Raw genomic sequence first — 22,642 nt, 5'->3', positions numbered from 1 at the left:
TGTCCAACCACACATGGTAGGCCGCCCGAGAGCCTCTCTCCTCCAGTCCGGGACCAGATGCCGACTCCTCCAAAAAGAGCAGGAACTCCACAGTGGACGACCACCTCTGCCCATGGACAAACTGAATCCCTGCACTCCTCCATACCTGACTGGCTCGTGGACACTCAATCAGCACATGGTATATGGTCTCCTCCACCTCCGGACAAACTCCACATGCTGAGGAGACCCTCACCCCCTGCCCCACTAGAAAGCTCCTCGTTTGCAATTATACCATCGCCAACTCTTTTTCAGCATGAATTTCAACCAGGTAAATGCTTTACATACCCCATAGTTTTTTTATAAACAACTAAGCTAAAAGTAATGGACAATAGAAAGGCTGTAGGAGCAAGCCTCTAAATCAGTCTTTATGTCACTAACCAGCAAAACTTCTTTTCTTAAATCTAAAATGATAGCTTTGAGCAGTGTTAAAAATGAAAAGCTTAAGCGCGGATGCTGCATGACATGATCAAATGAAACTGGTCGCACCTTCCAATCATCTAACCTTATAATTTGCTCCACAGATTAAACTGATTCACTTGCAACTGCAATTTATGTGTATTTTTTGGATACAATGGAACTTTATCATGTATTTATATACATGTCTATGTATATATAGGTATGTGTCTCTGTCTATACACATTAGTGTGAGTATTGCTATGGATCACTTGTTAATGGTGGCTATTCAGTTTGCCTGTGGCATTTGAGGATTAATACAGCAGCTCGGATCAATATGTTTGAATGAATCGAACTGTGATCAATAACGAATAGGTTTTCAACACCCAAAAAAAAGAATAATTTCTAACTTCTTTCTCGACATGGCAAGTGTAGCAGTCCAACAAGGCAAAAACCTGGCAAGCGGAGGGACAAAAACCCTTCTCTCAAAGAAAACGTAAGTCAGAACAAGGGTTTTAGGCGGCTGGATTGCTGCCTCTCGACCTGAGGAGGCGGCGAAGCCCGAAGGGAAAGTAAAATGAAGTGGTTTAAGCCCGCTGCACGGCTAGGCTAGGCTAGGGTTTCGCCTCCACGCGATGTATCGTCACCTCCGCCTCCGCCTCCGCTGCCGCCGCCTCCTCTCCACCTCCGCTGCCGCCTCCTCTCCACCTGCACAGTCGGCTCCTCTCCTTTTCCGCCACCGTCCCATCTCCTCTCTTTCTTCTCCGCCCCATCCCCAGTCCCTCTCCCCTAGCCCTCCCCGCTACCTCCCCCCCGATCCCGATGACCCCTCCACCCTCCTCCGCGAGGACCCCATCTCACTCTGCGCTTCCCTCTGGATCGACAACTTCCGCGACCCCTCCGCCACGGCCTCCTCCCTCTCCCCCCACCTCCGCCGCCTCGAGCTCTGGGTGCTCGCATACCAGAAGGCTTACGCCGACGAGACGGGTTCCTACCTTCCCAAGTCCTCCGTCTCCCGCCCCGCCCTCGAATCCCTCCTCGCCCTCCGCAACGCCGTCCTCGACGGCCGCTTCCGCTGGGGCGCCCGCCTGGACCTCTTCATTCGCTCCCCCCGCGACAAGACCGACCCCTCCTCCCTCTCCAAGCGCAAGCTCCGCGCCCTCCTCACCTCCACCCAGCCCCCGCCCTTCCAGGACTGCATCGTCCAAGAAGTCCTGCTCATGATCCTCGAGCCCATCTACGAGGCCCGCTTTTCTCAGAAATCTTTCGCCTTCCGCCCCGGCCGCAGCCCCCACGCCGTCATCCGCACCATCCGCCGCAGCTTCGCTGGCTACCTCTGGTACATCAAGGGCGACCTCAGCACCATTCTCGACGGGGTCAAGCCTGCGCTGATCATCAATGCGTTGATTCGGGACGTCAGGGATAAGAAAGTGGTGGACTTGATCAAGTCGGCACTCACTACCCCGGTGATCACTGGCCGCCCCATGGACGAGGAGGCTGCCAGGAAGAAAAAGAAGAAGAGGAAGTATCAGAAGAAGCGGGTCTTGGCCGAGGACGAGCCGAAGCCCGACCCCTACTGGCTCCAAACCTTTTTTGGCTTTGCCCCTGAAGAGGCCGAGAAGCTCCCCGATTGGGGCCACTGCGGGGTTTTGAGCCCCTTGCTTGCAAATGTGTATCTTGATGAGCTTGACAAGTGGATGGAGGAGAAGATCAAGGAGTTCTACCGGCCTTCGAAGTCTGATGTTATATGGACCGGCGGTGAAGAGCAGGGGAACACGTCATGGCCGGAGTTTGTCCCGACCAGCGGGCCTGACAAGACCCGGAAGACGGACTACGTTCGATATGGTGGGCACTTCTTGATCGGGGTCAGGGGGCCTCGGGCAGATGCTGCAGTGCTTAGAAAGCAGTTGATTGAATTCTGTGACCAGAGGTACCAGCTAAAATTAGACAATGAGAGCCTCCCGATCGAGCACATCACCAAGGGGATCATGTTTCTTGACCATGTGCTGTGCCGCCGAGTGGTGTATCCAACGCTGAGGTACACGGCGACTGGTGGGAAGATCATCAGCGAGAAGGGTGTAGGAACACTATTATCGGTCACTGCTAGCCTGAAGCAGTGTATCAAGCAGTTTAGGAAGTTGGAGTTCTTGAAGGGTGATCGGGACCCTGATCCACAGCCCTGTTTCAGGATGTTCCATGCCACACAGGCGCACACAAATGCCCAGATGAACAAGTTCTTGCAAACTATCGTGGAATGGTATCGGTATGCCGATAATCGCAAGAAAGTTGTGAACTTTTGTTCTTATATCATAAGGGGATCCTTGGCAAAGCTATATGCTGCCAAGTACAAGCTGCGGTCGAGGGCAAAGGTGTACAAAATTGCATCGAGGAATCTCAGTCGGCCATTGAAGGAAAAGAAGGGGCAGTCACCCGAGTACCATAATTTGTTGCGGATGGGTCTGGTGGATTCAATTGATGGGCTTCAGTACACTCGGATGTCTCTGGTGCCTGAGACGGATTACACCCCATTTCCAGGTGGCTGGAGGCCGGATCATGAGAAGGTTTTGTTGGAGTATATAAGGCTTGAGGACCCAAGGACTCTTGAAGAGCAGAGGAATTGTCTTAGGAAGCAGGGCCTTGTTACCCCGCAAGATTATGTTTCAGTGCTCGTTTGGAACTACAAGAAGAGTGCTCTTGTCTTGCCTCCTCTGGAGGAGAATGATGCCCAAAGAGCTAAAGAAGAGTTATTGGGATCAAATAGGGATGAAATCAAGGATAAGATAGGAGAAGGCGAAGAGAATGGAGGTGTCTTACAGGCTGCACAGATGTGAGGGTGTGAGGGTGATTGGCTATTGCTCTGTGTGTTTCTGTTGAGTGTGAAAATAGGAGAAGAGCATGACACAGTTTCTGAGTTGTATTCTGATTGGCAACCAACAATTCTACCTATAAATTATATATTAGGGTAGTCTGTACATTTGCAAAATGTATCACTAAAATCTGTTGGAGAAAATAATATTCATTAACTTACTTGGTTAAAAAAGAATGCTTCCAAGGTCTTTCTCCAACGAACTACCATTCACAAATATCCCCATGTGGAGCTTATAACTTTGATTCTGTAATGGTATTTATTGATCAGAGTGCTAATTCAAGAAACAGTCAGCCACAAATACTAGCCCACTGGTCTGTACATGGCAAAGATGAGAGCGAAGCTGAAGCCACTTCGTCAAGGTATGCTCTTTACTTTTCAAAGTTTCAGAATCTATACTTACAATACCTTAAGCTACTAAATTTCCATCCTTTTCTTCCTCGGGATAGCACTATTTTCTTTTCTTAGTGAAAGTATCTAGAGGATTTGCTTTAATGATGATGAAGTATTAAAACCTACTTATCCATTTGAAAATCTTATGGAACCATACAAACTTAATATGGATGTGTAAGAAACATCATATATCATATTGTGCCCAAGCTGCTTTATTAATCCAGTTAAAGAATGTTGGAAACATGCACCAGTATAAAGATGAAGATTGCTATAGGGATAAGAGTATTGCTTCAAATCCAATACATGATGAGTTTGTAGATGTTGCAGTCGATTATAATTCTGTCACATCAGTGAATTCTCAAGTATTATCAGCTGTGTTCTTTCCAAATATCTCCAACATTATTATAAAGGCCTTTCTTATAAAAGATCGTTGTTGTATATCTGCTTGTGTTTGTCTTGATTGTAGATCTCAATGAATATATGGTTCATGATCAAAGCAAGACAACTCAAAACACGTGTTTAAGTGTGGTTGACATTTTGCATTGAAGATGCATGCTATATATCTCATTACTTTGTTTGATCAAGGAAAGTTTTTTTTTTCTTGTAACCATATTAGGCTTTGGAATTATTTTGCAACTCTTGTATTTGCTGTCATATAAGTGCATCACTTTAAGTCCAGAAACCTCATTAGGTCCAAGAACAAAGTTACCAATGATCTTTGCACAACATAGTCATTGTAGCCCAGAAAATCAAGATTGTGCTTATAGTTCTGTGCTGCATACTAATTTCAGCTAATCTGTGTGTATGCGTATCAAAGAAAATTTCCAAGGGGAGTTCACTAAATTCTTTTACAGGTTCAGTTCTTGCCCTTTTCATATTTGTTGGAGTGATTTTTGTATCTTACATGCTTTTGGAAAAGGTTACAACTTAACTTTTAAGACAAACTAGTAGTTCTTATGTTGTTTGATCAAGGATTGGAGACGAGCGACTGGAGAAAGTTTTTGCATATTGTTTTGGTAGCATTTTAGAGGGTTCTAATTGGCTCAGTTGGTAAAGTCACTGGATGTTTAATATCAGTGGCCCGGTTCAAATCCTGCTCTCGCCCAATTTAGCTGAGCTTCCTCCCATCCTAGTTCTTAAAAAAACAAATGGAAAGAGGGAAAAAATTAATGGGATTGGTGTTACAAAGTCTTGCTTTGTTAATGTGGAGTTGTGGGAATCTTTGAATTTGTTAGGATTGTTGGTTTCTAATGTTATCTTTCTTCATGGAAATCGATGGTTTGAAGCTTTAATGTTTGCTGTTTTGTAAGGTACAAGCTGTTGCTTGTGGATTCAAATCGCTTAGATTTGCCACCCTATTCTTGGCCAGTAAAGTATACACAGACGCACACACATAAAGGGAGGGAAGACCCATTTGTAGTTATTACCCAGGTCCAAAAATCAGGAGTGCACCACCAAAGACTAAACCAGGAACATCATCCCAAGAGAGGAGGGGATTGATAGTTGGGCATCACCTAGGACACATTTGAGTTGATTGTTATAAATTGCGGAACCTGTCATAAGTCCATCTATTGATAGCCATGGTAAGTGCCATTACTCAGTAATGGCCTAGGCATTTTGGGATCCTGAGAGGGTAGCACCGAGGACAGACCATACACACGTGCATACAGGATGCGCGTGCACGCACACACATTGGCTGCCCTAGGACTGGGGTCCTTGCCATTGCACTTGTCAACCGAAGCGTTTTACCATTTCACCAAGCAATAGCCCCATTATTGATAGCCATAATATCTCATGCAATTATATACATATTCGTCATATAGCATCTACCAAGAGTATGGATTTAAAGCATGCCACACACACACACGGTGGTTGTTGCCACAGGACTCAGGCCCTTGCCATTGTGTTTGTCAACCTAAGCATTGTACCATTGCCCCAAGCAATGGCCCCATTATTGATAGCCATGGTATCGCATGCAATTATACACATAGTCATCATATAGCATCTACCAAGAATATGGATTTAAGGCATGCGTCTGCTTGTTACAATGTATAACATAGTCTGCAACTCTACATGATTTTCTGTGAACAAAAGTAGGTGGGGGTTCAGGAGAGGAAGTTGTAAAGGTCAGTTATTAAAAGTCTTTTGAAGGTAAATGATTAATAATAGTCTATATGAAAGAAAATAACCTTCTAAGAAATGCTTTTCTATTTTCCCATGTTTACATATTCAGTAAATTGTTAGTGATCATATCAAGATATTAACTTGCTCTGGCACCCTTTGAGGAAGATACGATTTTGATCTGTGGTCAATCGTAATCTTGTTTCCCTCAACTGTTACAGAATCGTGTCTCCTATTTTGCATCTGTAGCACTTTCAAACTGCTATACAAATTTTTTTCAAACACAGCATATTTATCTCCATTATATTGTTTCCTTGACTCTTGTTCTTCTGGTCTGAAGCTTCATGAAGAAAAATAAAGAGATGATGAGTGAAGATGGAATAGGTTGGTTTCTGGTGCGGACAAAATTTCAGAATAGTTCCATAGGGTTTATTTTATATTTTTGTAAAGATTGTGTAATGATCCAAAACTAATGCGAATGAAAAGAATTTCTAAATTAGATTTCTGAACTATGTTATAAAATGTGAATTTGTATTTGTTATGGATATACTTGTTACTGTAGATGTATATAAAGAAATTTGTGAGCGGGATATTGAGGTTAGGAGGCAATATATATAGTGGGCATTTGATCCAAGTGGGGTTGCATTCCTTTCATTTTTGTAACCAGCATTTCCTTATTTCTTCAATATCAGTATGTATTTGACTTTTGGTAATTGATTCCACTCGCTTCTGTTTTCCTCTTTGTAGGATCTGCATATTTTCCTTTCCTCTTAGTATCCTTTTAATCTTTGATCCTTTGTGCTTCTTAACCTGCTGCCGTTGTTAGCCATGCAACAATATGTTGAAAGGTGATGATACCTAAGGAAGCTAATTTTTTCCCACATATGAAAAACAATTTATTATAATTTCAAATCATCTCATCATTATATAAATAGGTATGGTGCTTATTTTGCATTTCCTACCATTTTGCCTCTTGAATAAGCTGAAAAATCATGTCATTTTCTCTCTTCATTGTTTTCTAATTCCTGCCTTTTTTTCGTCTTCTTTTTCAGTACTTGTGGCCTTGTTTGGATTTTGAATTTCCTGTAACGGCCTTGCGGAAAGTGGAAGGAATTAAATTTTTAGTTAAATTGTTATTCCTACCTGAAGTCACTCCCTCTGCACAAGGACTAGTGTTGTTATTGCAGTTTTCCACTGACCAAATTTTTGTGGCCGGACTTAGCAGAACTAAAGCAGCACTTGCAAGAACATATAATTGTAATCAGCTGCTTGTCATGCTGCTGTTGGTTTGAAGCTAATGCAACTCGAGCATAGTTCTCTGATTGCATAGTGATTTTTCTTTTCCTCTGTCTCTCTCTTTTTACTTTTTTTGGGGGGCTGCTTTTCTGCTGAGCGACATTGTACTCCTGTGTCATCAAGGTCTTCAATATATGCTTAAATAGAAGCATATATCCAGAATTATTCTTGCTTTATCGGAGTTTGACACAATGAAAATTATTTGAGCATAATTGCAAGGAAGAAAGTGCACTAATTTCCTGTCGATGAATGTGCTATTTTGGTTGGATGTATGGTGTGCTTTGAAGTCCAATTATTCTAGATAAGGGCGAAAATTTGGATATATATATAAATTTGAGCATCCAACTAATATACGTATTTTTATCCATATTTATTAATGACAAATAGATTCGGATGTAGATAGATAACTATATGATGTATATTTGAATATCCATGCTTGTTTGTGATCTTATTTAATCTTATATCGCACTTGTGAATTTTTAAAGAAAAGAAATGACTATATTAATATGTTGTTAATTTATCTTTTATTGAAGGATAATCATTGATTTTATGCTCACAAAATTTAAATGGTTTATATTTGTGTTTATATCCGATATGTATTTGTATCTGTTTGAAAAAATATAGGTATAAATTTTTATCTAATCAATATTTATATTCATATTCGTAGAGCTTAATGCATACGGAAACTATGCACTAATATCTAATCTGTATTCAATCCATTTTCAGCTCTAATTTTGAGCATGCTTATTTTTTCAGCTAGCTTATTCGTCCAAAATCTCCAGAGTAGAGAAAAAGAGGAGGAGGAATCAGCATGTAACATCCATCCTTGTTTCATTATAAATGTTGCCTCCTGAGCAGAAGGATGACGCTGCTTTTGTTACAAGGAGCAACTTTATATTGATACTTAAATCTGCCATGAGCTGATGCAATGGGTTGTACTTGCGTCAGAGGTGGAAGGGGGTTTTAGCCCCTTACCAATCTTCCACGGCAGAAAAAAAAAAAAAAAAAAAGGAAAGGAAAAGAAAAAGATGCATCCATTAGCTTGAATTATTGATTTGTAGATAAGTTAATGCTGCTTAGAAGTTTCAATGTATTTTAAGTGGTCAATTTGGTCAATGCAGCGATGTCAGACTATAAGTTGCCTAACGTTAGCTCAATCCTGGTTGATAGCCAACATACGTCAACTAACTAGATTATTTATTGATTTTATTTTAAATGATGAAGGCTAATTCTAACCGATTACCGAGCTCTGGTGCCCACTAATTCATAATAGATCCCCATCAATTTACCAGTTTCGATCATCTGGATTAATGTGGGTAAAAATGAAAACTGTCACCATCTATTTGCAAAAAAAAAATCCTAAACTAAAAGGAATAATTTACTATATCAACTGATTAGTGTTATCAACATGACCATCACATTTCTCTCTCGTCCGGTGGCAAGACCCTCCGCTATACAGCATCGGATTTTTATACTACTACTACAATAACAACAACAACAATAAATTCTCCTAGCACTTAGGTGCCTCTCAGAACCAAATCGCTCCTACAAAAAAGCACTGGGCTCACAATGGCTACTCATCAAGATTTGTACCGATCGGTACCATACCATATTGGTATTGAACTGCTATGCAGTTGCGTACCGTACCAATACTTGATACACCTCGCTATCTCATATCATACTGTATTTCGACACTGTAATAGAATGGCAGCGATACGGAATTCAGTACTGAGACGACAACCTTGTAGCTTATGAACTTGTCAAAACCTTTAGCTTTGGGAAGCAGCATTCCCATGTCGAGAAACCCTGTGGAGCATTCGACCAAGTTAACAATAGACAAAAGCACTGTAGACAAACATGAAATAATATTTCAGTGTAACTTGCCTTCCCAGATGGGATAATTCACGCTCTTCCAAAAGCAACTCTTGAAGTGGTCTGGTGTCCTTTTTCCTGTCATCATCAAATTTATGAAGAAAAAAAACTCAGAACTCTAGGGGAAAGACAGACTGAATGCAGAAATGCGAAACTTGGGACTGGAAAAAAAAAAGAAAAAAGAAAAAGAAAGCATACCTATAATCAAGAGAAAGAAGCTTATGATGAAGTGTGGAATCAGCAGAGACATATGTGACAACTAAGCTACCAGCATCTGGGTGAGGCCAGATACGAGAGGTTGGAAACCTGAGAACAAAGGTTCCTGGTCTCTGCACTCCTCTGGGACCTTTAAGTGCATTCTCAGCTTCCTCCCTGGTAATAAATCCTTCTATCCATTTGGGTGACATGCATGCCCACATAGTATTTATTTGTTCTTTTGACAAAGCAAAAGCTACAGGGTATAACCAGTACCACATTCTATCAAATTCTTCTTGACCCAATTGATCACCACATCCAGCAATTCCTCGCAAAACCTCCAGGTCCTGCATCATGAGATGAAAAGGCTACCATTCAAATTTGTTGAGGATTGAATGCCTAAAGGGGGTGTCCAAATTAGAAAAGAAGGGGAAATAGATGTGACCTCGTCTGACAAACCCCTGCTAGAATGTGCAATGTTCCTGAATCTTTTATCAATCTCAGGCACTGCATCTTTCCAGAGAACATGGCAATTGTTCTGAGTAATTGAGTTCCAAGTATCTGCCCCCTCTTGGAGTAACCGCCTTGAAATCAATATTTGGTATCTATGAAATTCACACATGATAAATGAGAAAGTTTTTTAACATATTAGAATTCTTATAGTTAGGAAAACTTCATAAGATTACCGATGATGAGAACATCCAGCATACAGGGAAACCTGCTCTGCGAAGTTAGTGATATCTTCATCATTGGCAGAAGTTATCATCTCTTTGAGTAGCATCAACCGCTCATGTGTGCCTTCTAAACAGTATTTAAACATGATAGCATCTGAAATTGGGTTCACAGCCTCTTTTGTCCATCTGGATTCGTAGTCCCTAGCATCAGTGCTCTCAGAATCTGATAGTGCACCATCCGTTCCTTCAAAATTATTTGACCTTACTTCGAGGCTTGTCTTCAGTGACATCTCATCCTACAAAGAGTGTCCAATGAGTGAAAAACTGAGTCAGCATTAGGGTATACACATGCAAATTTAAGAAATAGAAAATACATTTGCTAGTACATCTGTCAATGATAAAGATTATATGCCTGAAATTAGCAACTGATGTGTTAATTGCATGCATTATACCTTTTCCAAGATTCCATTAGCATCAATTGCTGAAGGTGATCTATCATGTTCTAGTTTAGAATGCTTCGACGGGGTATTGCATCTCAATACACTCTGATTCGATATGTAGAAGCAATCATCTCCATGGGTATCACGAATTCCTCTAGACCCATCATTGCCTTCGAGTGAATGAATTTCATCAAGAAGCACTCTTGTGGAAGCCAATCTTTTCCCTAAAGCCAATGGTCGGTTACCGCGATTCCTTGAGATGCAATGGATTGGATGGGAGTATGCTTCTAGAAATGGATATCTTTGTGCATGCATTGTATGAAAACAAACACGGAACAGCCTATTGTCAGATTTAGAAGACAGCTGCAACAAACAGAAAAAAGAAATTTGATAGTGAAGCCTAAAGAGGAAAAAACACAAGTGCCAATGCAGCTTCATACTTCAAGAATACAATGCAGATTAGAATTGGTACTTAATATCAGTGAGACCTAGAGATTTTTTATCATATACAACAAGCAACAAACTAACATCTTAAATTTTCAAAAAATAATCTCAGAGATGGGCATGCATCAGCAGTGCAATATGTAAAGATGATGGTTGAAGTAGGTTCACCAATGATGGACACAAATTGATTGGGCATGGCTTCTTTGTACGTATAAAGAACTCCAGATTCTACATGAGCCAAGCCTCTTTGAGAATCACCTGAGATATCTTCAGCTTAAAGGTTGCACGTCCGCGAAGAAGTGTAACAGGCCTATCCGTAGAAGGGTGCTCAAGTCCATCATAGCTGATCAGTAATGGAGCTTCTGCATCATCTCTATTCTTTTCAACAGGAGTTCCATCATCGGCATGTACAAGTGAAGCAACAATCTGAAAAGACTACCAGATACCATTAGAGACAACAGAGTTATTTGGCCCAATCACAAAAGGAGTCAAAGGGGAAATAAAGGAGAGAGTAAAATTCGACCTCCATCTCCTTGTTTACAGACCGACCAAAAGCATTTAAGAGAACAACATCCAGGGAAAAATTCCTGCGACAAGATGCCTGCATTCAGGCAAAAATATTAGTGCAAAAAGACAATAATATTTTTTTCAAAAGTATATTCAAGTACACATTATGATTGGTATTAATTTGAATGTCAGAGTGAATTTATCCCCAATTTGCACATGATTTTTTTTTAAAAAAAATGATGTGAACCGTAGAAGTCACCGGGGTCCTGGGCATGTTTAGTCAATCAACCATTTGGTTTAGTCCCTGTCATGAAATTTAATATTGCAATTTTGTAGTACATTATTTCCCTCCTTGTCGGAAAGGAGCTTCTCTGACAGGCACTTTAAATAGCAAGCACATATCAATTGTTATTCCACCTGTCCACTCTACAATATTGTATTGGCAAGCTTCACAAATCATATTTCACTAGATCATCAACATAATCTCTGACAAACAACTCACCCATATTCTAGCAACATGCAGCTCTCTATCTAATGTTTAAAAAATCGACCAGGCAAACTTCTGATCTATGAATACTATTTGGGATGATTTTGACTAGCTTAGTACTATATATGATTGTATTGTGTAATCATACACATTGTATGTTCATCCATCATGTGTCAGATATAAAACATTGATATGACTTGCACTGTGTGAACCATTTCATCCATAGTGGAAACATTACATCTTTTTGTAGCTCTGAGACACTAAAATTTCAAAATAAAGTATCATTATAGAGGACCTTGAGAAGACACAAACTGGTACAGTGACAGATAAAAGGAAAGAAATCACAGGACGACACGAGCTCTATAATTTCAACATCATTATTCTCTACCAGCTAAGTCCTTATAAAAAAGACTACTGTTCACATATATAAAGCAGGAAAAGGAATTTGACAAGTTTAGACAATAAGAGTTTAGGACAAGGTACGCCATCTTGGTACGGGGCCCCATACTATTATTGTATCGGTATGACCGGTACAGAGGCTGGTTCGGCGTATCGAGTATTAGTACGCCCCCCATACTGTCTACTAGTATTGAACCGGTATGGTACGCCCTATATTGTCCATTTCAGTACGGTATGATGTACCATGGTTTAAGGTGCACAAAAGATGGTTGAAGACCCTATCAAAAATCTTAAAGATTCAGAAAACGAAAGGAAGTCCTTAGACATAACGTTTTGACATCATATCACTCAGCATCATGATGGTAGGATATTGGTAAGAATGATGGGAGATGCAACTCTTCTTATGAACCTAAGTAGCTAATGAACTAATATGCATGACAAACTTCTACTTACGTTTGCATAACATATAGAAGACTAGTCATGTATTGCTAGTTTGCTACAGATCAATATTCCTAAGTGCAGAGCATAATACAAAGAATAGATATGAAATAGACTAATAGAGTGTTCTCCTGAAAAAGGAAAAAAAAGGGGAAAAAAAGGTAATCACAAGATTATGTCGGTGATACATGTCTACATTCAAGGTATGTAAAAAATAAAATGAAGAAAAATGAATTCATCTCTTCCATGTTCATTGCTGAAGAATGAGTTCTTCTGGCATAGATTAGATTGTTTCAACACCACATTTGCATGCATTAAAAAAAGATGATTAAAGATCAATGTTATTAAATGGAATGATGCTCTCTTTTTTTCTGCTAAAGCGGGCATTTCATACAACACGGGTACGAATACACCCAATCGAATCAGAAAACAAAATGTCCCGAAAAGCTTCGGGCATCCCTCCCTCCCCAGTCCATAGAGTGCCTCCCAAGTGGCTCACGACATAGAGGTTCAATCTCTTGTATAGAGGTTCTGAATTCTTTAGAGTCTTCTAGAACAGTCCAAACAAACCTAAAATGGGTATATCACGACATTGGCTTCCCAGGACATGATAGAAACAACAATTTTCACACTCAATGTGAAACCACTTAGATGTGTAGCAATGAAAGAAGCATGATATGTCAAACAAATAGAATGTTTTTTCCCAAGTCAAAATCTGAAACATGGTTTGGTTCTCATAATTTGCTAACATATTTTCAAGCGCATTTGAACGTATGATTTCAACAACTTTTCCAAGAGCGACACTTCTCTAACCTTGCCACCAACAATGCTCCAGACACCATCCCCACATTCTTCAACTCCATCAGAGATGCCTGAACTATGAAGAGATAACTTTACTGGTGGATTCTGCCATCATATGAAAATGTTTAAATGGTTATATGACAATAGAAGCAACATCGTGAAAAAGTAACACATTAGCACCATAAAAAAAATATGCACCTTTACAAACTGATCTGTTATCAATGCTGATAATGGCAAAACTTGAGCACGATAGACATAACCATCAAGTTTCCGATCACTACCAAATAATTTTATTCTCTTCAAATTGTCCTGATACTGATGCTCATTGGATAGGAATGTTACAGGTTCCTGCCCGACTAGTTTTCCATCAACATGAAGGCGCATATGATTTGTTGCTACCTAATGCCAGTATATCAATTACGAACTAGGTAACTTGCAAGTAACTGGAAAATCTACAGGCAGGTCTTGCCTAAACCAATTTCAAGCAAGGGCATCATTCAAACTAAAAGTTCTAAATAAGCAATAATTATCACACATGTCACATATCTGAAAGCTAAATAAAAGGAAATAACCACATACAGACATTCCAAATATGTGAATAAACTTAAAGCTGAAGCATCAAGTATTGTTAGGAAATATTATATGCTTCTGTCCTATTAATGCACTGATACCAAATGTCAGAATTATAATTAAATCAAGGAATGTTGAACCGGCCCGTACCGGCCGGTTCAGCCCGTACCAAACCGGCACCGATTCTGACCGGTCCAGTTCAGTGTTAAAAATAGGTACCACCCCGAACCAGCCAACCGTACCAGCCCAAACCGGCCCGTACCGGTTCCAAATTTTTTTGAAACTTTTGGATACGTGAACCAAGCCAAACCAGTGGTACCGGTCCGAACCGTTACTGGTGCCGACCGGTACGTTGGTACAGCAGAATTATAATTAAAGAAACAGGAGATTTTCATTCATTTACTTGGAAGTGTACATTTCATGTCATAAAAGAAAGTTTAATGCAGGAACGGAAGGAGAAAGAAGGCAGGTAGACAACAAATAAACTTGATATTTTAGAAGCATCATTTATTACTAATAAAGAAACAGCTGTCTGGCTACCATCCTGCTAATGTGAAAGTGGAAATACTAGTAGCCATATCATATTTCTTCATAATTCCATAAGCTTCCACAAGTTATACTTGAAGATTAAAATATATAGGCTGAAAGAAGGACTTAATATGACAAAAAACTTTCAATGCAGAAATTCACTTTTCCAAAAAAGCAGTGCATATCTTGCATGTCAAAAATTTAATGTGCATGAGTAAATGGATACAGGCGAAATGAAAAGGAAGAGATTTTTGAGGTTTTGTTATGTCGTGCATGATTCATGTAAACCTATCAAATTTACAATCTGATGATCAGTTCATATGCAGACCAGGATTCCCCATTGTGCCAAAAATACCTGAGTTAAATTAAATACCAACCAGGTAAGGATAACAGAAGCGCATAGGACAAGAAAAAGTTGAACCTACTACTAGACAGAGTACATACAAATGACAATTAGCACCAGATCATAAAGTGTAGCTGCCAAAGGGTACCCAGAGAAATTTATTTTATCATTACAGTGGAAAAAAATAACCTTGCGACATATGCTTTTTGAAGTATTTTTACTCAAGTACATGCAAACAGTCATGCAATCATGCTTGCAACAGAAAAAGGTTACATGACACAAAACATATATTTCTGCAACTGTAGCCCAGGAATGTTAGAAATTACAGAACCCTACAATTTGATACTAGTGACATTTAATGTCATTGTTCCTACCATTAACAGAACTATAGCTGCAAATAAGAAAAGCTTATGTCTCTAATACATTTAAAGTGTTAGATGACCAATGAAAGGCTACTGAAGAAAGGGCCAGAAAGAATTCTTGCACATTGCGGCGACTCTTATTTACATGACTAGAACTTGCACTTATGATACCACATACCTCACACCCAACATGAACCCATTTCTCCAGTGGGAATTCGATCTTGGAAGATGCATGTGGCATGTCAGTCCATGTAAAGGAACTATCAGTAGATGGAGCTTCTTTATGTAAGAACATCAAAGGAAAGAGCATCAGCTTGTTTTGCTCACTCAGGGCCAGAAAGGGAACTTCACCTTCATTTTCTGAAGTCATCTGCATGTTCTGAAATGGAAATAAATTCATACAATTCCACCTTTCCATTAGAAAAAGAAGAATATATTAGTTAATGACAGTAAATATTTGAAGAAAAAAAACTTGACCTTGTGATGCATTATACTACCATTAAAGTTATAAAGCTGTATGCTCCATGAATACTGTCCAGACAGCTTGGATCAATTTTATTTCCAAAGTGCAAGTATTTGGAATTTTTAATAGTTGAGGCTCAGAAGTCATAGCACTTGCATCAGAGGGTTGTTTAATAGGACATTCAAAAATCATGTGCAAAGTGTTGACACTGCAGACCAATGTGAGTTGGATTCTTCATTTTCAAAGTGCCAACAAGTGTCCTATTCTCACTTCAAAATGTTCAAAAGCATTAACATTCAATACTCATTAAAAAAAAAAATCATAGGGTAATGCAGCCAAAGCTTCTAAACTCTGATATATTGGCCATCTGGTGGGTGGCTGGTAATGAGATGGACTGATATCTCAGTGTTTATCTCAGGCAAGATGGAATGTGGGGAAATTTTAGAAAGAACTGAGTTAATTGTTTGGAGAGCTCGCACGATGCATATGAACCATGGGCAACATAGTAAAACTGAGACTGGATACTGTTTTTAAGCATCAATTATGATATCTATTTACTTGCAAAGCCCACATAAGATAGTTAAATATTGATTGGAGAATCTCGACGGATATACTGATTTTGATTCCTTCAATATCTCAGGATATATTGGTTTATACCAGCCAAGTTAATAGGGACAAAATTTTAGATATACCATGTTGGTGAGTGCCTAATACCAATACCAAAGGATGTCCTAACTGACATCTTGGCCAAGATGGAAACTGCGGACATAGCTAACTATAATAAAAAGAAAGCATGGGATTTGCAAATTCATTTTCATGAATTTAGCTAGATTAGACTAAGTATGTAAGTATAGGAAAATAGGCACAGATGCATCTTATTAACTGTAATAGTATAAAATCTTCCATACTAATGGAGATTATCAAAAATACTGGATTACTTAAATAAAACATAGATAGTATTTTGCAACATTCTTATCTATCAAGGAAATGAATAGGAGGGCCTTTTTACTACCAACTAGTCTTTGATTCATCTTCAACCCCCTAGCTTTTCTCTTCCAGGGTAAGGATATATAGTGTTGCGTGGTCATGTGCAACGAACACAAAAGACAACAACACTAAGAAGCCCAACCCTGTTACCCATAAATTTTAAAAAAATGTATGGCTACAAGGAATTGGTGTGATTCAAGGGGCTGATATAATTAACAGTAGGCTAAAGCACTGACCCTCTTGTGTCAAGTGTCATGCCAGCAGCATGTAGCTGTTTGTTTGGTAATAGGGCTGGACCTCCTAGCATCTTCCTTTGTCTAACATCTGGAAGGAGAAGAGGAAGAACTGAAAAAATCCTAAATGAAAGTTGTAAGAAAGGATTGACTTGATTAAAAAGCATATGGGAAATAGGAAAACGTAGACAAGGTAGATAATGGGAAATGTATTTCAGTTCAAAAATTATGATCATGCATCTAAGGACTGGGAAAAAAATATCCATATTATTTTACCAACCAATCTAACAAATGAATAGCAAGTAATAATGGATCAAACTAACTGCAAGTATGCAGTGTAAGGCTTGCCAGTAAATATTTTGATCTTCAAATATTTACAAAGTAACATATATCCTCAGTGATGGTATATCATCAGTGCAGATGCGTGAATTATACTGTTGAAAAAGCCGCAAACCTTTTGTTTATATACAACCAACAAAGGGATCCAATAGCATTAACAGAACAAGAAAAGGCTATCTCGTCTCATAAAAATATTTGATAGGGATGATGATTGCAGAAGACAAAAAACTCATTTCCAGAACAGCTGAGAAAATTGATATTATACTCAACACTAACATCCATCCACAGTAAAGAAAAAAGCACCAACTAGAAAATAAAACAGAAAATAATTCGGATGCCAAGAGATAAACGGTGAATTTATCCAAAACCAATAGCAAGAAATCAAGATATCAACAAAAATTACTCAACAGGGGAACAATTTTATCACTGAGATAGAAATCAACACTGGAGGAAAAGAGCAGTCGCACTTTGGTTCATAATAAACCTAAATTCTTGCCATGTCTCCATATGTTTTATCTTAAAAAACCGCAACAACCGAAAGAAAAGGGAAAGCACGTATTCCCATTTTAGCGAACAGAAACAAGAAATGGCCTTTAAAAACCTCAAAAAAAAAATCTCAAGAACACGTAACGAAAAAGAAAAATAAGCACCTTGATAGACGAAATTCGATGCAAAGATTCAATCTTGGTACACAAAAACCCAGGAATTCTCGGCAACAACTAAAAAAACACCAAAAACGGCCCAAAAAAAGCAAGAAAAAAGTTATTTTTTCCCATCTAGGGAGGGTAAAAGAAGGAGTAAAGACCTGTCGAAGGATCACGGAAGAAGGGCGAGCGGAGCTCGAGAGGTAAAGCCAGAGGCAGAGGGAGAAGCCGCTGCCGCCATCGCCGTCCCCATCTCCTCTTCCTTCGCCGTCTTCGCCTACTTGATCAAGACTTACACGGAGATCTCTCAGCTTGGAGTAGTCTTCCTCGCGCCATTGCTCGTCCGCCATGGTCGGCCGCGCGGGGTTTTGGAGAGGGGGAGTGGGAAGAGAGAGCGAGAGAGGAACCCTTCTATTTTCCTGGTCCTGGCTTCCGGTTCTTCTTTTATCGGGCGTTATTAACGGTCTGCGCCCTCGTCCACCTGGAGGTAGGTATCGGGGAGAAGCGGCGAATTGATCCGGGCCATCCATCGCTGTGCAGGCGTCTCTCGTCATATTTTTGATTATGGGGCAAATTATTCTGGCCGTGCGATCACGGTTTTTGGATTGATTTCGATTTTGGATTTCCTTTACCATTATAACAGGAATGATACTTTATAATGAAAAATCGTCCCATGAATCAGAAAATAATTGTATAGATTCTTGAACAACATCTTAGATTTTTTTCATAAAGCCAGGCCCAAACCATCCATATATATTAAAATTCAAGACAATGATTGGAACCAACGAAAAATAATTAAACCTAAACTAATAACAGAAACAAAAAATGGATAATTAGCTTAATCAAATTTTTATTAGGTAAAGTTGATTGAAATCATAGCCGGATAAATAGCAAAAAATAAAAATAAATCTTGAGTTAAAAACCTATGCTTTAATATCGGTTTTAAAAAACAACTAGTGTAGGATGGCATGACTATATCTACCCATATTTATTATTCATCTTATTAAGACTATCCAAATAACAAGCACATATGCATGGCAAAGCATCGTTAAGTAATAAGCAATGGCTAAAACAAAGTTGGACAAAAATGAGAAATCATTGTTTTCATTATTAATTGATAGCATCCTCGGCTGGTTGCAGCTTGATGACACCTATATGGCAGCACTAAGCACAACTTTGCGCCATTGTTGAGCATTGATGTTATAGAATTGGTTGCGCAACTTGGGGAAGGGATTAAGGTCGATTAGAGCTGATGGCAAGCCTCCAAGGATTTGTTAGGATGCAACTTTGAAACATTCTTTAAGAAGTCCTCAAGCTTGGACTTGATGGTCGTGGCATTGGTGATTGTTTGGTTTATGGTGATGGCTTCTTGCAGCTATTTGTACGAATCTATTCATAGCCATTGCCGTGAGCATTGAGTCCAAAATAATGGAGCTCTCAAAGAATGCATCAGATCGAGCCACCAAGAACTCTTTCGAGGCTTGCTCATATCTTTACAAGAATGCCATAACAGCTCTTAAGTGCTAAACAGATTTCATTGCATCCAAAAGCTTTGATTCAGCTAAAGCTGAGATTGATGCTGCCTCAGTGGGAACAACTTGTGAAGCAGCATTCACGGCATCCATGCTAACTAAAGAGAACAATGATATCTCTAAGCTGACCCTCTTCTACAGCCATCACCAACTCTTCAAAGCGATTGATCTTGATTGTCCTCTATATTTGCTTAATAGAGAAGCAATACTAATCCACAAACAAACAAGATAGATTGAGAAAAGCAAAGCAAAAAATCAGCCTTTTATATTTGAATTCTCTGGCACCTCATCCAAGGTTCGCACTAACAGTCCCTATAACCTTATAAGAGATGTATATAATAGAATTCATTTATTTATTCCGAGGAAGCTATCTAGTGGCTATAGGCCGTTTATGTGGTGCATGGGGCATTTGTTTTGATCTGGGACATAGACATTAGATATGATTTATATTTTATAGTTGTAATTGGGAAAATAAGGAGCCTACTCTTGGAAGCTCCCTTTAAAGCAAAAGAAGATAGCAGATGTGGTTAGATTATGATCAGATGCCGTGGGGATCGAGCATCGACAAGATGTGAATTTTGCTCTCAAAACATGGCGGCCGGGTATAGGTCTAGGGAGCTCGAATTTTAAAGCTCAAGTGCTCCAACCTGGATCTAGCTCAGAAGTATTAGATCTGAGGCTGACCCCGCATAATATATGCTTTCAGATGATCAAGGCTCAAATAGAGCCTGGATCTATCCGTGGCTGTAAAAAGCTGAGGCCTAGCCTGCTTTTTTTTTCAGATCAGGTTATTAACAACCCAAGCTCACGTCAACCTTGCTATTACCGAAACTTTGAACAAAGTCACGGGGTCTAGAGAATAAAAATGTCGGCAGGCTGCTTCTGCTTTCCCACCCGTGATGCACAGCAACCACCCTCTGTTTGCTGTCAAACTGCTGTAGATTTCCTGTCCTCATCCTACAACCCACACTCTCTCTCTCTCTCTTCTCCCCGGTCCCTACCGTGGCATGCCAGGTTTTGGCGGCGAAGAAGTGCCATGACAGCCCAACGCCCACAAAAGAACCGGCAGCTCCAATACAAGCCCAAGTATTTGTTGCCGCTAGTGGTGGTCCTGCTCGGCACCACTACCGAAAAGACTTTACGACAGAGGTGCGCGCCACGTCACGGGCCACCTTAGCGTATGTTTCTTTTCTCTCTTTTTTCAACGGCGTCTCACGCATGACATCCACTGTCCGCATAACCCCCACCATTGAACCAAACAAACCTATCAAAAATGGTGAGCTGCAAAGAAGGTAATCCAATCAGTAGCTCCGTTTATCTTTTTATAGACGTGTGAAGCCTGTTTGCAGCGGAGCTTCCAACGGGCAGTTGCGAAAGCAAGCCTTCGGCGGGCTTCAGCTCCCTGCATTGAAGTGCTCGGCGGAAGGTGGGAGAGAGCGGGTCTTTCCTCTTACGTCGAGGTGACGAGCTGGTACATATGGAGTAGGGTATAATTTTCTACTTGCAACAAGCAAGTACACAGACTCCATGGGACACTACTTAGATGCCCAAACAAAAGATTTTTTTTTTTTGTTGTTTTGTTTTGTTTTGATGTAACGGTTGTTACTCAGATGAAAGGGTATTTAGATAGCGGAACATGTTACAGGTGGGTGCATGCCCAGGCAAAAGATTAATGACAATTAACATATTAAGCAAGCAAGCAGAGAAGATCCATCTTTCATCCCAGAGACGCGGTGATGGTTAGAGCAATGTCAGCAAGCCTGCTATAATCCTCGTCCTCCCTCGCCAACGGCGACATCAGCACATCTCCGGCATCCCTGAATGCATCCTCACAGTTATCAGGTGCGTCGAGTGCCGCACTGAGAAATGTCACGGCCTCGCCGTAAAGCCTGGCTTCCAGGTTGCGGATGGCGTCGTTCAAGTGGTCGATCGCTTCCGAGTACACTTCTGAGCAAACACTGAGGCAGTCTTTTAAGGAAGGCTTGGACTCCACCACCATTAACTGATCTATACTGGATTCAGTGCTTGTAGCATTGGCCACGGACAATCTCGCCGCGATGACCGCGAGACCATGGGGATCTGCAGAGCTGCTTCCTGGATCTGTTCCGAGAGATGTCACGCAAAATTCGTAGCCGATGTTGGGGCGGGCTGCCGCGACGCTCCTGCAAATTTCTTCGAGGATGGAAGCTTTGGCGGTGGAGGAAATAAGAAGGAGAGAGAGGATGATGGTGAGAGAGAGAGGGATGAGATCAGTCCTCATTGTTTTTTTCTTTCCTCTCTTTCTCCTTGTCTCAGGGGATTGTGGGTGAATGTATGAAGGGCTGTTGTTTTTAGAGCGTGAGAACTGAGAAGCGAGAATGAAGGCAACTGGCAATATATAGAGGAGGTTTGTGTTAAAAAATGGATGCTTGGTGTGACAGTACGTACTACGTAGTTTATCGGCCATCCCAGTAACTTCAAAAAATCTATAAACTATTATAAGAAAAGTTTTCTATTTTGCTGCGGCCTCGGCACCTTGATAAAGGTTGCAATTCTCAAAGGACTAGAGAAGTTCACATGTTTGAGCATCAAAAAATGGGCGAAAGTGATAGACCGGACAATCTGCACTTGAATTTTATATGTCATACCTCGTCGCAGCCGCCCAGGCTTTGGATTACAGAATGGGTTATTTAAGTGCATCGAGCCCTGTCAGGGATGGGGAGACGGTAAGCGTTGCAGTCTCCAACCCAGTAGGCTACTCGGTCTTGGTTTCCTGCATGATAGGGCAGGCCGGAACCCAGCTCAACCCAAACTTTGATGACAAATACTTGAGCTCGATTTGTTTTCTTGGCGAAAAAATTTGAAGACATGTTGGATCAATTAGCTCGTGTATCGCCCAATGATGGCTGTTGCTGAAAATTGGACCCGGGGGGCGACCGTCAGCTGAGAAGGAGGAGCTCCGATGCTGGAATGGCAGGTGGCGGTCTGTCAGCGAGCGGCGTCCTCCGGAAGACCTGCAACAAGCCGGTGGCCGGGGTTTCCGGCGCCGGCCCTCCGATGCTTAAGTCAGAGAAGGACTTAATGGAGAAGAAGGAAGGAGATATGTGTTCCTCAGCTTTTTTGAGTCCAACTCCCCCTAAGATAGGAGGGTTCCCCTTTTATAGTGGGGTACTGGATTACCTATGATATGACGGGGCGAAGTTACCGTATGATTGAGCATATCGTGTGAATTAATGCACGATCGTGCGAATTAATGCCTTGCTGTAGGAGATCAGGTCGGAGCCAAGGAGTTATCAT

General features: G+C 40.6%; 3 protein-coding genes across 13 annotated transcripts; 1 reads left to right on the top strand and 2 right to left on the bottom strand.

Moving 5' to 3' along the window:
• The first annotated feature begins 781 nt into the window (after positions 1-781).
• Positions 782-3,475, top strand: LOC103704634 (Intron maturase, type II family protein). The gene has a single exon (XM_008787999.6). It carries the CDS (start codon positions 1,068-1,070, stop codon positions 3,261-3,263), a length of 2,196 nt encoding a protein of 731 aa, XP_008786221.3. The 5' UTR covers positions 782-1,067; the 3' UTR covers positions 3,264-3,475.
• Positions 3,476-8,468: 4,993 nt separating this feature from the next.
• LOC103704633 (SH2 domain-containing protein A-like) lies at positions 8,469-18,282 on the bottom strand. 11 transcript variants are annotated; one of them, XM_089923598.1, is made up of 13 exons: positions 17,996-18,254; positions 16,855-16,942; positions 15,347-15,578; positions 13,564-13,764; positions 13,378-13,470; positions 11,257-11,334; positions 10,992-11,159; positions 10,302-10,652; positions 9,862-10,145; positions 9,621-9,780; positions 9,179-9,522; positions 8,993-9,058; positions 8,469-8,914 (listed from the first exon to the last, which is right to left on the bottom strand). In XM_089923598.1, the coding sequence occupies exons 2-13, from the start codon at positions 16,923-16,925 to the stop codon at positions 8,878-8,880; spliced, it is 2,085 nt and encodes a 694-aa protein (XP_089779724.1). In that variant the 5' UTR covers positions 16,926-16,942; positions 17,996-18,254; the 3' UTR covers positions 8,469-8,877. The 11 variants fall into 11 exon arrangements, with proteins under 11 accessions (XP_089779724.1, XP_038982448.3, XP_008786220.5 ...); XM_039126520.3 differs by having other exon boundaries at positions 15,347-15,547; XM_008787998.6 differs by lacking the exon at positions 16,855-16,942 and having other exon boundaries at positions 15,347-15,547; positions 17,996-18,282.
• A 2,623-nt stretch (positions 18,283-20,905) lies between these two features.
• LOC103704632 (putative invertase inhibitor) lies at positions 20,906-21,721 on the bottom strand. The gene has a single exon (XM_008787997.6). The coding sequence runs from the start codon at positions 21,624-21,626 to the stop codon at positions 21,084-21,086; it is 543 nt and encodes a 180-aa protein (XP_008786219.3). The 5' UTR covers positions 21,627-21,721; the 3' UTR covers positions 20,906-21,083.
• Between the last annotated feature and the right edge of the window lie 921 nt (positions 21,722-22,642).

The sequence above is a fragment of the Phoenix dactylifera genome, chromosome 6 (genome assembly GCF_051530095.1).
Source record: "Phoenix dactylifera cultivar Ajwa chromosome 6, Ajwa_hap1_PhDact_Kaust_v1.1, whole genome shotgun sequence".
Classification (NCBI taxonomy): Eukaryota; Viridiplantae; Streptophyta; class Magnoliopsida; order Arecales; family Arecaceae; genus Phoenix; species Phoenix dactylifera.
This window is presented reverse-complemented; position numbering and strand designations above follow the sequence as displayed.